The following is a 16,204-nucleotide window of genomic DNA, read 5'->3' on the forward strand; positions in this document are numbered from 1 at the left end:
ATTTTGGTAACGCTCTCCTAGGATTTCGCCCTGGGAATTAAGAACTGGCCCTCGGGCCCTTTAAGAAAGAGGCGGAGCCTATCGGCAAATGAGGCGGGGTGGTCGGAATTTCCTCGGTTGCCGCGGGGACTGGGCGGGCGGCCGGGGCGGGTGACGCGAGAGGCGGAAGTGAGTGGGAAAGTTGTTGCTGTCCGGGATCGGAGTTGGCGGAGTCGCTCGGTCTGGACCCGGAGGGTGTAGCAAGGCTATGGGCAGTTCGACCAGCCAGCTCTCCAAGGAGCTGCTGTCGGAGTACCAGGTGCGGTGGGGACGACAGATCTGTCCAGGCTTGCCTCTGGCCAGGGCAGTGCTTTCCCCGGGCTGGGTGGGCGGCTTTGGGCCCTGGACCCATGGGCATGGGGTTGGGGGGCGACGGCCCTTGGCCATGCACGGCCCGTCTCCCCCTCCACCCCACAGCCTAGCCCTTTTCTTCCTTCCCCTCCCCATTGATCTTCTCCTACCCTTGAGGGATGGGGGACCCTGAAAAGGCTCCAAGTGCAAGGTTCCTTCAGACTGGTGGGGGGATGCAAGCAAGGGGATGAGGGGAGCTCTTGTTCTGCTCGGGCTGATCAACGCCCAACGATCAATTCTCGTTTTCCTTTCCAGGAATTAACGTTCCTGACGAAGCAGGAGATCCTCCTGTAAGTACCCCTACAGCCTCCACACTACTCAGGAGGCAGCTGGACTTAGCAGATGGATTTATGGCCAGAAGACTTGGCCTGGCTTTGCCACTGAGTGACTGTGTGACCTTAGGCAAGTCACTTCCCTTCCCTGAGCCTCAGTCTCCTCCCCCGAATAATGAAGGGGTTGGACTATACTATCTCTGAGGTCATCTAGTTCTATGATGAGTGTTAGGACTGAAAGAAATCTTGGAGACTGAGGCCACTTTCCTCATATTACAGAGGAGGAAATCGAGTCCCAGAGAGCTGAAGTGACTAGTCCAAGGTCACACAGTTACTCTGTTGGCAGAACTGGGACTAGAATGTAGGTCTTCAGACTCCAAAGTTCAGTGCCTTTCCACTACCTGCATGCTGCTTTTACTCTCCCTTGCTTTGCCTTCTTCTCTTTCTGTCCTGTCCTGAGACAGGTCTCGTGTACACTGCTGGGTTGTCAGTCATAAACCTGTACTTGAAGCTGGCCCATGGGCTATATGTTCCAGGAAAAGAGGCTCCAGAAGCAGGATCTTCAGAATCCTCTTTGGCTTTGATGGCAGTCTTGTGCTCCTTACTTTTAGTTTTCTGCCCTTGCTGACCAAGGGGTGGTGCTGTTTCCCCTAGGCACCAAGTATAAAAGTGTGGAAATTCAGCCACTTCTTCAGCTTGGAGTGTTTGGACCAGCCCTTTCTTTGTGCTTGTTTTACATGATTAGAGATCAAGGCTGGGGGATAAAGCTTTTTCAGAGAACTTGTCAATAATGGAAGTTCCAGACCCTTCTTGGAAGGGGCAGCTTGAGGGAGGGGTGAGGAGCTATATTGACTGAGCATCTGGGAAAAGTTTGAATGAGTAGAATCTAGAGTGAGCCTAAAGGACACTGGAAGAGACTAATTCTTGGTGCAGGCAGTGAAATGGGGATAATCCATTGGTCTGTGAGCTCCTTAAGAGCAGCTACTGTGTTTTCCCTTTTCTTTGTATCCCTAGTGTTTAGTTAGCACAGTGCCTGGCACATATCAGGGACTTATATATATATATATATATATATATATATATTTATATGCTTGTTGACTGACTGACAGATTCCTACCACCCATTTTTCATGAAGGCTTCTTTGGTGACTAGGCCACAGTAATCTCTTCTTTCCTTTGAAGCCTCATCACTTTTTATTGATCCCAGCCATATGCTTTGTGATATCTCTCATATTTTGTTGCCTTTGATTCATAGGATCCTGACTTTTTCTGGTTGTTTTTCTTTTTAATTCCAGTGTCCCCACATCCCTCCTCTCTATCTACCCTAACTAAACAGTAAGATATAGGGTAGCTTCCCACAGTGCTAAACGTTTAATAAAAACTATAACTTCAAGCATTGTATTTGTTTGGTTGGTGGATTGAATAAATATTTGTGAGTTGCTTGAATGAATTTTGCTTTTCTTTACCAGGGCCCACAAGACGTTTATTGAGCTGCTGCCTCCAGAGTCTCAGAATGTGGTGGACTCTCTGACGGCCCAGGTATCCAGGGTACCCACCGAGAAGGTCCTAACACTTCCAGAGCTCAAGGTGATACCCCTCTCACAGCGTTTCATTCAGTAGTTCATTACTGCCAGTTTTGGGATCTCTGGAACATTTCGCAATCTGTTAACCCCTTCTTATTCCAGTTTTTCTAGTGATGTAGGCAGTCCTCTGTAGTTCCCAGGGCAGGGCTTTGGACAAAGGACACATATAATCCAAGTGTAGTGGTTGATTCCCTATCAGAAACCCAGTGTCCTTTTGCTTACAAGAGCCTCTCTTGCTCTAGGCCAACCCCTTCAAGGACCGTATTTGCCGTGTGTTCTCCACAGCACCAGAAAAAGACAGTTTGAGCTTTGAGGACTTCTTGGACCTCCTCAGTGTCTTCAGTGATGCAGCTACCCCTGACATTAAGTCTCACTATGCCTTCCGCATCTTCGGTAAGGACTGAAGGACTAGGGTATATAGTGAGTGGAAAGGGGCAGCATGATGGTCTTTTCAGCAGGAATCACTTTTTGTCTTGGTCTTTCCTAACTAGATTTTGATGATGATGGGACCTTGAACAAAGAGGATCTGAAGCAGCTGGTGAACCGCCTTACTGGGACAGAGGAGGACACTCAACTCAGTCCCTCTGAGATGAATCAGCTCATTCAGAATGTAAGCCTGGACAGTATAAGGAAATGAAGGGTAGGAGAAGGGAAGGTATTTGGGGCTTTTGACTGAACTTCTATCGCTTATCCCTGGGCAGATCTTAGAAGAGTCTGACATTGACAGGGATGGCACCATCAACCTCTCAGAGTTCCAACACGTCATCTCCCGTTCACCTGATTTCACCAGGTACAACCAGGGCCACCTGGTGATTTAGGCACCCTAGAATCTTGCTAGAAGCAGGAGGGTAGGAAGAGGGTGAGTTAGATAAGTGACTTTGGGTTAGGGATGACCCGAGTCAACCCCATTATCCTCTGGGACTAAGCCAATTCCAAATGTTTTGGTTTTTTTTTTAAACCCTTCTGTCTTAGAATCAATGTCGTGTATTGGTTCTAAGACAGAAGAGTGGTAAGGGCTAGGCAATGGGGGTTAAGTGACTTGCCCAGGGTCACACAGCTGGGAAGTGTCTGAGGCCAGATTTGAACCTAGGCCCTCCCATCTCTAGGCCTGGCTCTCAATCCACTGAGCCACCCAGATGCCCCCCTCCCCCCACAATGGATTTTAGGGGAACACATTTACCGATCTGGGTCTCATTTGCTGTCCTGTACTCACATGCCAATTCTATAGTGGATCAGTAACCCCTGTATCTTCATCTCTTCCAGTTCCTTTAAGATTGTCCTGTGATGGATACTTGCAGTGTCCGGCTGCACCAACCTCTCTTTGAGAAACTCTCTTCTATGCAGTGACCTCACCTGCAGTGCCAACTCCTCGAAAATGGTCGCTATGCCTGGGCTAGCCCTGGCGCTTGTACGGAGCAGTCCAGTCCCCTGGGCAGGGAAGGTACTTCCAAGCCATGGCCTCTCCTCTCCTCACTGCCATTATGACAACACTGTTCATGTTTATACTAATCAATAATAAATATTTGGAAGTTTTGCTCATGCATGCTTCAGTGGGTACATTGGACAAAGCTTGAGGAGGCCAGAGAGGTCTCATAAGATTAATAAGAGTTAGACTGAGGAAGGAACTAATAGAACATTTCTGAACTACAGTAGAGTCAGGTCATAGAGTTCTCTTAAAAGCAGGAACGTGCAGGATACAAAATGAACTTCTTGTTCTGTGTTTACTTGGAGAAGGGTGAATTATTTGTGCTCAGCACATTGTTCCTATCCTATTAGGCTATCTTTCTCCCAGTACATGGAGATTGCGTCCTTAATTGTAAAAACTTAGACTGCTGGCGGTCGCCACCTCACCTCATTCGTGTAACTTAGTTACAGAACAAACTAACTTAAAATTCCTAACATCTCTTTCCCGTCTGAATCTTACTTAGCAACAACAAATCGACCGTTGACCACTGCCCCGCCAGAAGAAAGTGAGATGAAGCAGCTTAATGAAAGTGTAAGTCGAGTCAAGCCTAGCATTAAGAGAAATGGAGGTGGGTAGAGGATTGAGCTTTTCTCCTGAAGCTCTCTCCATGCCCAAGGCAGTCAGAAGCAGTTTTTAATTAATAGCATTCAGTGTGAGAGGAAAGGCCCATTGCATAGACTAAAATTAAATTTCCAATTTTATTTTAAAAAAATGTAAAGTGCATTTTATAAAAAAAGTTATATAAAACACAAGATTCTTATGGTCCCTGGACTGGGCAGTGTCAATGTCCCTTTGGGCAGAAACAGCACAAAGGGCCAGAGAATTATCAAGCTTGAGGAAGTTAGTTATTTAGGGAAAGTCGGAAGTCCAAAAGGGCCAAAGGACAAAGGAAGGTAAGGGACACAGTGGTTCTTTTAGATTATCAGGAAGGGAAGACAGTAAATCTAGTCCATGTGAACTCCATAAAAAATGGAATGTGCTTCTATCTCCTCCCTTGACACAGGGAACAAACCAACCTTATGCCATCCCTCTAGTGTCCCAAGAGGGCTACCACTAGTCCTGTGGCTGGACAGGATATGGCAGTGACACAACCACCCTCCTGTTGTCCATGGCCTGATTGTTGTGGAGGTAGGGAGGAAGCGTGCCCTGGGTTGGCTTCCAGACTGTCAGGGGTCCCTGGCACAGCAAAAGCCAAGACTCCTCGGAGGCTTCTGTGTTGGCCCTAGGCCTCTGCAATAACTTTGGCAGCAGAACGTGAGGCGAATTAGGAGGAGGCACGTGGAAGAGAAGATGGATTTCCCTCAGGCTCAGGCATCCATATTATTGTTCTAATACATCCAAAATGCCCCATGGAGATTGTGTGTAGGGAGGCAAGTCCATGGACCGAATCCCTTCCAGCAACCAAGGCTGGAAGAAGAATTCTGGGTCACCTCTCATTCCTCATGCTTGTTTCACATTTTCTCTTTAAAAAAAAATGTTTTCAGAAGGGCTCAGGAATCGACAGTCTCAGCAAAGTCTGAGCATGAATGAGAGAGGTCACTGAGCACCTGGGCCCCCTCTGGACAGCTTCTGGCTGCAGCCTCCCTGTGTGGAGCTCCAAGGTGGCCGCTCGGGGCCAGACAAACCCCCCATGTTTCTGTTCCTGACTGAGAGGAGACGCCTCACAGTCATGCTTATAGAGAAGTGAGGATCCTCTTCCCTCCGGCTGGTCCCATAGGAACTGGGAGGGAGCTGCCCAGCTCGCTCCGCTCTCGGGATTCTGGGTGCTGTCTGATGAGGAAGAGGTCCGGCTGGTTACTCTACACGGAGTCACAGTCCCTCGAGCCGGGGTTAGCTGTGAGCCATCTCGGCTCATACCACAGAGTCACGGATCTCGGAGCCCAGCCGTACCCGGGGCCGGGGGCACGTGGGAGACACCTCCACAAAGCTGTCCTGAACACTGAGTGGCCTCTTCTCTGACTCGGTGAAGGCCCGGAGCCCCGGAGAGCTGTCAGCCAGGGCCTGGTACCCTTTGTGGTCGGGCAGGGCGCTAGGCGGGCCTCCCCCATTGAGGGACCGGTTTTCTGAGGGAAGCATCACGGGCCGGGTCCGGGGATGTACGCTGGCACACTCTCCCTTTTTGAGGAAGAGCTTCATGCCGTCCCGGTGGCGGTACAGGAAGAAGAGGGCGAGAAGCACGACGGCAAATCCAAACAGGCCACACATGAGCAAGAACTCGTTCCAGTAGGTTTTGTAAGGGGCCAGAGCGGCCTTGCCGTTGGCAGGGGAGCTCACCCGGGACGTGTTGATGATTAACGGGATGATGGAGCCCTTCTCCCCATCGGCCGCCCCCTCGGTGGCCTCCACGCAGTAGCTGGCCACCAGCTGCTGGAAGCCCTCCTCTAGGGACCAGCACTGGAAAGAGCCCAGGCCGTCCTGGCTGCCCACCAGGAGCAGGTCCCCGCTGGGCAGCACGCGGTAAGAGGCGGAGTGGTTCACGGGCGCCCCGTTGTGGAGCCAGCGCCGGGACGCCAGGTTGGAGAGCAGCCGGCAGGTCAGGGTGTTGACCGTGTTGGGCTGGAAGTGGACTTGCTTGCACGGTGTCTTGTCTGCCGAGGAAACAGTTATTAGGGTGCGAGGCAGCTCCGCCCCCAGAACCCGGAGCCCCAGCACGTGGCCCCGGAGGCTCCAGGCCGCCCCCTGCACTTGGATCCCGGACCCTTTCCCATCTCTGGCCGCCCTCCGAAGGAGAGAGAACGCCTCACCTGAGAAGCCGGGAGGCAGGAGGCCGAAGGCAGAACTGTTGCAGAGCCGCCCGGTGTCGGCATCTTCGATGTCCTGTACCCACGGCCTGAGGAGGAGAGCAAAGTGAGGGCTCGGGCCAGCGAGGGGACGCCACCCTCTGGGAGAGCACCCCCTTCTCGGGGGCACGTCACTGAGCCCCTCTTTGCCTCCATTGTTCCGTCTGTAAAATGAGGAGAATAGAGCCTCCCCCCAAGGCTGTGGGGAGGATCAAACGGGCTACTTGTAAAGCGCACACAGCGAGCACTGTACCACCGTGAGCTATTGCTAGTTAAGATCAGGGTGGAACTCGCTCCAGTGTTGCTTCCAGAGTGAAAGCGGGAGAACAAGAGGCAGAAGGCCCGGGCCAGCGCCCAGGAAAGCGCCTCAGCAAAGGACCCGGCGGGGGGAACGTGGGCCAGCGGGGGGAGAAGGGGCGTTCTTACTGGGAGGCCAGATCCGGCTGGTAGTGCCTGACGTCCCTGCAGCCGGTGCCGCTCCAGGCACAGTACGGGTCTCGGGACAGGATGCATTCCCCGCAGCTTGTGTAGACGCTGCAGTTAGCCACAGACACCTGAACCACAGCCGAGTAGGAAGAAGCGTACAGTAGTCCCTGAACAAGACAAAAGGCCGTGAGGGAAATCTGGGATGGATCCTGGGATACCGGGCCCACGACTCCCCTTAATCCCAGGGTGGAATCCCCCGAGCCTCGCGTCCCTTCCTCTCCAGGGCATCCTTGCTTACTCTCTGGGGGTCCAACAGTAAATTCTGGACCGGGTGGTCAGATGGGAAGAGCCGGATCTCCTCGATGATGTGCATCCTCTGCCTTGAATGCACAGCTTTGTGCAGGCGGCCATCGCCTGTGGGAGGACAGGGAAGCTCAGCTCCTCCGCCTACAAGAAGGCCTGGCGCCCCTCCGGCCCCCTTCAGAGCGGCCCCTTCCCTCCATCCCAGAGCCCAGGGAACTCACTCGTGCCCAGGAAGAGGACGTCGTAAGAGCGGTGCAGGCCGGCCGCTCGGTGCACCGAGAGGCGTTGGTACCGGGCCCTGGGCTGCAGCAGCAGCGGGCTGCTCCGGACCTGGCGATCCATCAAAAAGTGATCTTTGAGGAAGTTGAGCACCCGGTCAGGGAGCTGCAGAGAGGAGTTGATCTTCTTCTCCCGGGCACTATTCGTGATGCACTGGAGGAAAAATGTAAACGGAAGGAAAGGTAAGAAAGAATGACACGCAGCAGGACGCCTCCGGGGAAACGCCTGTCCATCAGGGCTGGGAGGAAGCGCCGAGCCTTTAACGGGTATTTGACGTCTCAAAAGCCTCTTCTAGGTCTGTTCTACGTTTATACACGCCGAAAGGTCTACGCTATGGATGGAGCTCCGACTCCGGAGCCAGGGTGAGCGGACCGAGGCTAGGTGGCCGTTGCTTTCCTCAGGGAGGCTCGACAGCGGGGCAAAGCGGCAGGAGGGGACACTGACCGCTCCTGGCCGGGGCGTCGGCGAATCCATCACTGTGTACCACTGCTGGGTCTCTCGGTTTACTTCCTTATAGAGGCCGTTGAAGGCACTCTCCACATCCTGCATGGTGAAGACACAGATGGCTGAGCCCCCCGCAGCGCCCTGGTGCCTGCAACGGAGAGAAGAGCGGAGCCGTCACGAGGGCCCGGCTTCGACCACAGAGCCCCCTCGGAGCTCTCCAAATGGCAAGAGGAGGATGTGCAGCCCCCCCCCCCCCCCCAGCTTCCTCCTCACTCGTTAACACGGTCCAGACCCTTCTATTCCCCCGGCTCATCTGGCTTGTGGCCAGCCGGGCACCTACCACTGGGACGTGAAGACGCCATAGAAGAGGGTGTCCTGCCAGTCCTTGGGGCCAGGGCTCAGCACAAAGACATCTTGGAGCACATTGAAGGGGAAGCCGTCGGACGGCCGGGAGCAAAGCAACTGGGCTTTCAAGAAGGACGTCCACCGCCTCTGCAGGACTCTCTCCCCACCCAGGTCCCCCTGTCCGGAGAGAAGAAAGGCTGGGTTCTGTGGGACCGCGTGGGGAGGGAGTCTCTAACGCTGCGCGGCGCCCTGCCCAGCTCTGACCTCCCAGGACGGCCACTGCCTGCAGGCAAGGCCTGTGGGGTCTGCTGACCATTCCCGCCTCTCAGTCATTACGCTTTATTTCTGTACAATAAAGCGTTTATTAAGCACCCGCTGCATGAAGGGCACCGGGCTAGGCACTGGGGCCAGAGGAAAAGCAGCCCCTGCTGCCCGCCCTCAGGGAGCTGCCATCTAAAATGTGGCAGACGCAGAAAGGCCTGGCAACAGGTGGGAGAAGGACGGACGCTCGCCGGTCCCGGGCCCTCACCTTGCACACCCGGGCAATCCGGGACACGATGGTGTTCTCAAAGAAGTCGAACTCCTTTCCGGTCTCGCTGAAGAAGAAGTAGATCTTGTCATCGTCCCCGCGCGGGTTGTCCAGGCTCTCGGGAATGTAAGCGGAGCTCACAAAGGCCGGGTCTGTGTGGGGTGGGAAAGGCTCCGAGTCAGCGGCTGGACGAAGCCCAAGGGGAGCCCCGTGGCTCAAAAGGGCCTCGCCGGAGTCACAGTGTTCGGGCAAAGTCCTCCCCCGCCGGGCCCCGCCACCCGCTTCCCTCTCTCGCGGGCCCTGCTTCCGGGGGGCGAGGCCGGGGGGGGGGGGGGGGGGGCATCTTCACCTTGGAGCCAGTTGAGGGAGTTTTCCGTCTTGAGGGTGAGGCGATTCCCCTGGCTCTGGGAGATGGTTGGCTCATTCCCCTGGAAGTTGCTGACTGTTCCGGCATAAAGCTTGCCATCTGCCAAGAGAAACATTCCCATGGGAACAGCCCCAGCGCGGCCCCCTGGCCGAGCCCAGGGCAGCTCCAAGCTGTCCTTTGTGGCGTCGCGGCCTGGAAAGGACCTGGAAGGTTCCTCCTCTTCGTGCTGGGGCGCAGATGCTCGAAGCGAAGGCTGCTCTCGGGTGCGCCCCATCACTTCCCAGCATCTCCCCTCCTCCGGCCGTCCCCCACCGGCCAGCAGCACCCTTCCCCACAGCCAGGCCGTCCTCGGAAGCAGACCCGAACGACAGCTGAGCGTGCCTGACCCCAGCCACACACTCGCGAGCCCAGGGGTTCCGCGGTCCACAGGAGAGCCTGGGCAACCACGGCCCGGAGGAGGAAGGGAACCACTCGGAGGAAGCTCCTGGGCGGGGTCCCGACTCTGCCTCGCCGGGATGGTGCTCAGGACGGAGCCAAACGCCCCCTTCCAAGGCTCCGGACACTTACCCACCAGGATGGCCGTGGACTTGTACTCCGGGTCAAACGGACAGCGACCCTTCCCATCCTCAAGCACGACGTTCCCGGCGCCATCTTGCTCCAAGCTGAAGTTCTGAATGTTCTAAGGAGAAGACAAACGAGACCATTCAGAGCCCTGGCGCCGCGCAGCCAAGGGGCGCAGGAGTCAACGAGGATGTCAGGGAGCAGGCTGGATTTATGGGAACAAGTCATGAGAAGAGGCCGCCGGAGAGGGGGCCAACAAGTAGCAAGCCAACGATTCCAAGGGAATCGAGACTGCTTGGATTCCAGGCCCCCATACCGGCGGGGTGACCCCAGGCAAATCAGGGGAGCCCTTCCTCGGCTATTATTTCCTGTTTATCCTGTATCTGCTAATTTATTTATATATATTTATATTTGCGTGGATGCCGTCTTTCCCACTAGACTGGTGAGCTCCTTCAGGGTGGAGACTGTCTTCTGGGTCTTTTTGTACCCCATTGCTTAGAGCGGTGCCAGGAACACAGCTTTGTTATAGTTGTTCCGTTCTTTTCAGTCACGGATGACTCTTCATGACCCCATCTGGGGTTCTCTTGGCAGAGATACAGGAGCGGTTTGCCATTTCCTTCTCAGACTCATTGGACAGATGAGACACTGAGGGAAATGGGGTAAGGGACTTAGCCAGGGTCCCACAGCCAGTAAATGTCTTAGGATGGATTTGGCCCCACGAAGATGAATCTGCCCGAGCGCAGGCCCAGCACCCTATCAATGAACCATCTAGCTGTCCTGGCACACAGGAAGTGATTAATGCTTATTATTAATTGATTGATTGATTGAATTTCACAGCGCTCCAGGCAATAAAGACTCTAAGTTGTAGAACACTCGATCTGCATTGGCAGAGGGCTTCTGGTTCAAGGGAAATTTTAGGAAGCTCTGATCTCAAAGAGGGAGCTTCTTCTTTCATCAGCATTGAGCATATCCTTCCAGGCCATTATTTTTTTAAAAGTCTTACTTTCCAGGGGGAAGCTGGGTAGCTCAGTGGATTGAGAGCCAGGCCTAGAGATGGGAGGTCCTGGGTTCAAATTTGGCCTCAGACACATCCCATCTGTGTGGCCCTGGGCAAGTCACTTGACCCCCATTGCCTAGTCCTTACCACTCTTCTGCCTTGGAGCCAATACACAGTATTGAATCCAAGATGGTACGGGTTAAAAAAAAATTATTACTTTCTGTCTTAGAATCGATACTAAGTATTAGTTCCAAAGCAGAAGAGCAATGAAGGCTAAACCATTGGGGCTCATTGACTTGCCCAGGATCACACATACACAAACCTAGCTGGGGCCAGATTTGAAGCCAGGACTTCCCTCCTCCAGGGTTGGCACTCTATCTACTGAGCCACCCACCTATGCCCAAATGCTATTATTAATAAATGGTTTTTAGGAGTTGTTCTAACTAAAAAAAAAAATCCCTAATGCTTTAGCCCATTTGATGTTGAATCTTTCTGGACTGAGCTAAGCCAGGCTTTATGCAATCAACCACCCCAAATCTGCTGCTAAGTCTTTCCCGCTTGGTAAGGTCTCCCCTAACCCACTGGCACTGGCATTCGTGTGTAGTAGTCTCTCGATAACCGAGGATGACGATTGACTTTGTGCGTTTTTGTGCACAAAGACACTTGTGCATGAAGATTTAAGTGGAAGAGTCAATGCACAGAGATGGTCCCACTCTCTCGGCGTCGGAAGCCTGGGTCCAGTGGCACGAAAAGTCGTTACACCTGGAGACTTCCTCAGCTGCATTGGATGGCCGTGTTGTCTTTTGTGCTCCAGCACGCCCTGAGCACTCCACAGTGCCTTGCTGCGTCGCCATCTCAGCCGTTGAACCTTCTTGTTGGTTTCTTCCGCCTGTTCCGCCGAAGCAGTTTTCACATGCTGGGTGAGCAAAGCCCTGGTTCACCAGGGGTCGACTACCTGATGGCTACTCTCACAAGGTTTAGCCGGCCTGTCAAAGCCGTTGCCGGGGATGGCCGCTGCCGCATGCTAGCAGCTACTGGGAGCCACAAGTGAGAACTGGGTGTCAGGTGGGGGTCAGAGGCTGGAGAGCTGCCCTAGGAGGGCACGACAAGCCCTCCATACCAAATATATTACTCCTCCCTGAGCACCCCATACACTGGCACTGGCATTCAGGAATGTAGCATCACCCATGTGCCATACTGAGATATAAGGGTCAGTGTCTTGGGCACAGAAAGTAATTTTTCAATTCTTAGACAAATCCTAGAATTTTAGGGCTGAATCGGACAGCTCGTTTAGTCTATTCCTTTTGTTTTATAAATGAGGAAACTGAGATCTTCTATGCATATAAGACTCTCCTTAGAGGAAGGAAGGCAGGAAGCAAGCATTGGTTAAGCACCAATTATGTGCCAGGCAGGCAGGGGGCTATGTGCTTAGAAATTTATTTCACCTGATCTTCACAAAAGCTCTGGAAAGTGGGTGCTATTATGATTCCCATTTTACAGTTATGGAAACTGAGACAGAAAAATCAGAGGTTAAGTGACTTGCCCAGGATCACAGTTTGGAAATGTCTGAGGTCAAATTTGAACTCAGGTCTTCCGAGCCTGAATATTCTGTCCACTGTTCCACCTTGCTGCCTACCTGTTTACCACTGATATGACCTTAAGCAAGTGGCTTAATGTCCCTGATACTCCTTGGTTTCCTCTATATGATCTATAAAATGGGGAAGGGAAAAGAACTGCCGGAGTTGACTCACATCAGTGTATTGAGGGTTTTGGTTTTCTAGGAGTGCTCTTACAACAATGACCAATATGGAAGTGTGTTTTGTTTAACAATAAAAAATAAAATTTAAAAAAAGAGGGAAAAAAGGAGGGGGTAGATTAAATGGACTCTGAGGTCTCCTCCAGCCCAATTTGTGATCCTATGTCCCTCTCTCGAGTAATTTCAAGAAGAACTGGAAAAAACCAAGTTCTCTACATGAAATGACCAGAGCTGGAGGCACTGGGCAGCTTTATGGAGCTCCTCTGGCCCGTCTGAGAATGGAGACAGCCCTCATGGGACCTGAGGAAGTGGGGTGACTGGCGAGGACTGTCACTTACTATGTAGGCACAGACGGGGCTGAAGGCAGCTGTGCCACAGGTGTACAAGTGGGTGCTGTTGAGTGGCTGGAGAAGCTTGATGTAGTTGTGACAGTCCCTCTAGGAGGAAAAAGCAACCGTTAGCATCCTGCACGCTCCCCTCCTTTCTTCGTTCATCACCACATACAAACACTACGGAGCCCCACAGAAAAAATACGGCTCCACTCTAGGGGTCTCAAGAAAGATGGCTGCATGAACCTGGGGGGACCTCAGGCTTCTCAGACTGAATTAGACTCCCAGATGGCATTGAAGTGACCAAGACGGGAGAAGACGGGGTTCTCCAGAGCAACACCATCTATTTGGGGTTCTCGAGACCAGGGAGCATCTTCTGGGACCTCTGGGGAGGGGAACATGATCCTCAAAGGAATTCCCAGGACTGCCTCCATGCCAACACACTACAGAACAAAGGGGTCTCGCAAATGTCCTGAGTTGGAGGTTTGTTGGGATTGCTACTCAGGGCTCCAAGCCTCTCAAGACCACCAGAAATAAGATCTGCTCCCCTCTAGAAAGGAAGACTCCCTTCTGAGTCACCCATTCTTCCTCCCGTAGCAGCCCGCTAAGGCAGAGGTCAATGGATATTCAATTACAACTGGTTAAAGTCCCTTTATCTAGATCAAAAAAGGGATTAGTCAGGGCTGCTTTTCCAGGAAGACTCTATTTGGGGGTGACACCCTCCCACAACCTGCTGTTCCTTCTTCAGCCTAGAGGCACCCCCTTGCACTCCAATCAATTCACCTGTGAGTCCTTGCCCTTGAAGACACACTGGTGCTTCTTCTCTGGATCGGCACTCCACAGCAGCTAGAAGATCCCCGACAAAAGAACAAGGTTAATACTAAGGAAGAGGAAGGATAGGCTAAAGATTGGGGGTCCAGGAGGTCTGTGCTAAAAATTTCTTAATGGCACCTTAAGCAGTAAATGATTGTTAAGAATATTATGAATAATACATTAAATTACTCTGGGATATTAAAATAGAGGAAATTCACAACTCTTTTTGGTGTTGTTGCTATTGAAAGGGATCAACAGAACAACAAAAAACGTTTCTTCCCTCCTTCCTGTCCCAGAAGACCTTCGGTCCAATTTGCCTGCCCACCACCCGTTCTTTTCCTTCACCCCATCCACCTGCCCCCAGACTCTCTTACCTGCTGGTAGTGCCCCCCGGGCAGGAAACTGCTAGTGCTAGTGAGGGCAAACAGGGCCTCCCGGGCCCCCACAAACAGGGTTTTTCCATCTTTGCTCAGCAGCAGGGCTGTGTAGTTGGCGATGCCCTCCGCTTCAAACCTCCGCACTGTCCGCTCCTGTGAGTCTGGGGAGAGATACGCCGCCGTCACGAGGGGCTGCCAACACTCCCCCTTCACGATCTACCTCCCAGAGTTGAACAATTTCTGAACTATCAGTTGGGGCTCCCATCAGGCAGAAGCCACAGGGAAATGATGGGGCCAGAGCGGGGAGAGGGAGAATCACAATACGAGAAATCATGGTGCGGCTGGTGTTCCTCATGACCTATATTTTCCTGGAAACATCTGAAATCTAATTTGTATAAAAATCCTAGGCAGATCACTGAAGAGAAAAGGGAGCTAGAAGACTTGGCACGCGCAGCCTAATGGGGCTCTTGAAAGCAATGTATATGATCCAAGACTTTGGTGAAGGAGAAGCAGGTCTAAGCTACAGCACCATTTTGATTGATCACTTAGAGAGAGAGGCAAGATAGCCTAGTCATAGTAAGAGTTGACTTGGGTATTGACTTTCACCTCCCCGGAAGAAAGATAGAATCCTATTCCGACGCTCTCTTGACTATATATTTTTTATTTTTCATTTCATTTCCTCCCAATTACATGTAAAAAGTTTCCAACATGTTTCTTTTTTAAAAATATATTTATATAGTTTTAAATATATAATAACAAATTTCCATATGAATTTTCCCAAGTTTTGTGCTTGAACTTATCTCCTTCCCTCCCTTCTCTTCTCCCTCCAGGTGCTGGCAGGCGAATTTGATCTGGGTTATACATGTACAACATTTTTCAAAAAATATTCAGCCTCAGATTCTCTCTCCCTCCTCATCCAACTCCCCACCTCCCTTGAGATGTGTAAACAATCTCGTGTAGATTTTACATGTGCAACTCTGATGCTTTCTTAACAGCGAGTTCTATATTCTTGAGAAAAATCATTAAGACAGGCAGAGAGTGGCACAGTAGAGAGAGCGCAAGCCTCGAGTCAGGAATATTCATCTTCATGAGTTCAAATCCAGTCTTGAACACTAAGCTGTGTCACCCTGGGCAAGTCACTTCACCCTGTTTGCCTCAGTTTCCACATCTGTAAAATGAGCCTGAGAAGCCAATGGCAAACCACTCCAGTCTCTTTACCAAGAAAACTCCAAATGGGGTCACAAAGAGTCAGGCACAACGGAAAACGCCTGAAAGACAACAAGCTTCTCAGAGACAGCAACTGTACTCTGTCTCAGCCTCATCACATCTGTGGTTTGATGCTCGGCTCTAGGTGCCAACATTTAGGAAATCAAGGCAAGGCCAGTGAACAAGTGTTTATGAAGTACCTACTCTGGGTCAGGCACAGGGCTATGCACAAGGGATACTGTCACGGCTCTCAAGAAGCTCACAGTCTAATGAAGAGACATAAAAACAACTCTGTACAAACAAGATGCAAACAGGATAAATTAGAGATAAGGCACTAGGCATTTAGGGGATTATGAAAGGCTTCTTGTAGAAGGTGGGAGTTTAGCCAGGACTTGAAGCCAAGAAGTAAAGAGGAATAGGGAGAGCATTCCAGCCATGGTGGACAGTCGGTGAGGATTCTCAGTCAGGAGATGGAGGGTCTTCTTCTAAGAATAGCAAGGACAGCAGCCATAGTAATGGCAGCGAGTGGGCTGGGAATCAGGAAGTCATCTTCATGAATTCAAATCTAGCCTCAGACATTTATGAGCTGAGTGACCCTGGAAGAGTCACTTAACCCTGTTTGCTTCAGTTTCCTCATCTGTCAAATGAGCTGGAGAAGGAGATGGCAAATCACTCGAGTGTCTCTGCTAAGAAAACCCTAATTGGGGTCAAGAAGAGTTGGATATGGCAAAACAACAACAACATCCATGGGAAGGCAGCGAGGATGGTGAAGGATCTCGAGTCCGTGCCATAGGAAGATTAGTTGAGGGGGTCTGAGGATCTTTAGCTTGGAGAAACCTCAGGGAAGTTTAACGAGTTGTCTTAGGAAGTAAAGGGTTCCCCTTTGTTGGAAATATGCAAACCATAGCTGGACAACCGATGAGCAGGTACAGGTTAGACTGGAAAGCCACTAGGGTCTCTTCCAACTCTAAAATCCTATTATT

At 51.8% G+C, this 16,204-nt stretch overlaps 2 protein-coding genes across 4 annotated transcripts in view; one reads left to right on the forward strand and one right to left on the reverse strand.

The window, feature by feature from the left end:
- Positions 1-109: 109 nt before the first annotated feature.
- On the forward strand, positions 110-3,783 carry CIB1 (calcium and integrin binding 1). 2 transcript variants are annotated; one of them, XM_007479315.3, is made up of 7 exons: positions 110-298; positions 646-680; positions 2,131-2,200; positions 2,487-2,637; positions 2,736-2,854; positions 2,946-3,034; positions 3,508-3,783. In XM_007479315.3, exons 1-7 carry the CDS (start codon positions 248-250, stop codon positions 3,527-3,529), a joined length of 537 nt encoding a protein of 178 aa, XP_007479377.1. In that variant the 5' UTR covers positions 110-247; the 3' UTR covers positions 3,530-3,783. The 2 variants fall into 2 exon arrangements, with proteins under 2 accessions (XP_007479377.1, XP_001363940.1); XM_001363903.4 differs by having other exon boundaries at positions 129-298; positions 2,131-2,248.
- A 605-nt stretch (positions 3,784-4,388) lies between these two features.
- SEMA4B (semaphorin 4B) overlaps positions 4,389-16,204 on the reverse strand; it is a 41,747-nt gene continuing 29,931 nt past the window's right edge. For both annotated transcript variants that reach the window (XM_007479323.3, XM_007479322.3), the window contains exons 4-16: positions 14,013-14,176; positions 13,609-13,671; positions 12,835-12,933; positions 9,750-9,861; positions 9,165-9,281; positions 8,816-8,967; positions 8,282-8,463; positions 7,942-8,089; positions 7,440-7,650; positions 7,214-7,329; positions 6,916-7,082; positions 6,454-6,539; positions 4,389-6,297 (exon numbers count right to left, since the gene is read on the reverse strand). In XM_007479323.3, the coding sequence (XP_007479385.2) occupies positions 5,561-6,297; positions 6,454-6,539; positions 6,916-7,082; positions 7,214-7,329; positions 7,440-7,650; positions 7,942-8,089; positions 8,282-8,463; positions 8,816-8,967; positions 9,165-9,281; positions 9,750-9,861; positions 12,835-12,933; positions 13,609-13,671; positions 14,013-14,176 (2,354 nt within the window). In that variant the 3' untranslated portion in view covers positions 4,389-5,560. The remainder of the gene's footprint in view (positions 6,298-6,453; positions 6,540-6,915; positions 7,083-7,213; positions 7,330-7,439; positions 7,651-7,941; positions 8,090-8,281; positions 8,464-8,815; positions 8,968-9,164; positions 9,282-9,749; positions 9,862-12,834; positions 12,934-13,608; positions 13,672-14,012; positions 14,177-16,204) is intronic.

This window comes from Monodelphis domestica, chromosome 1, assembly GCF_027887165.1.
Source record: "Monodelphis domestica isolate mMonDom1 chromosome 1, mMonDom1.pri, whole genome shotgun sequence".
Taxonomy (NCBI): Eukaryota; Metazoa; Chordata; class Mammalia; order Didelphimorphia; family Didelphidae; genus Monodelphis; species Monodelphis domestica.

Bases quoted from the DNA above. Each gene is read 5' to 3' on its own strand.
- CIB1 (XM_001363903.4), top strand. From the start codon at position 248: ATGGGCAGTTCGACCAGCCAGCTCTCCAAGGAGCTGCTGTCGGAGTAC. The intron at 299-645 runs GTGCGGTGGGGA...TTTCCTTTCCAG, and splicing joins AGCTGCTGTCGGAGTACCAG to GAATTAACGTTCCTGACGAA. The intron at 2,249-2,486 runs GTGATACCCCTC...CTCTTGCTCTAG, and splicing joins TAACACTTCCAGAGCTCAAG to GCCAACCCCTTCAAGGACCG.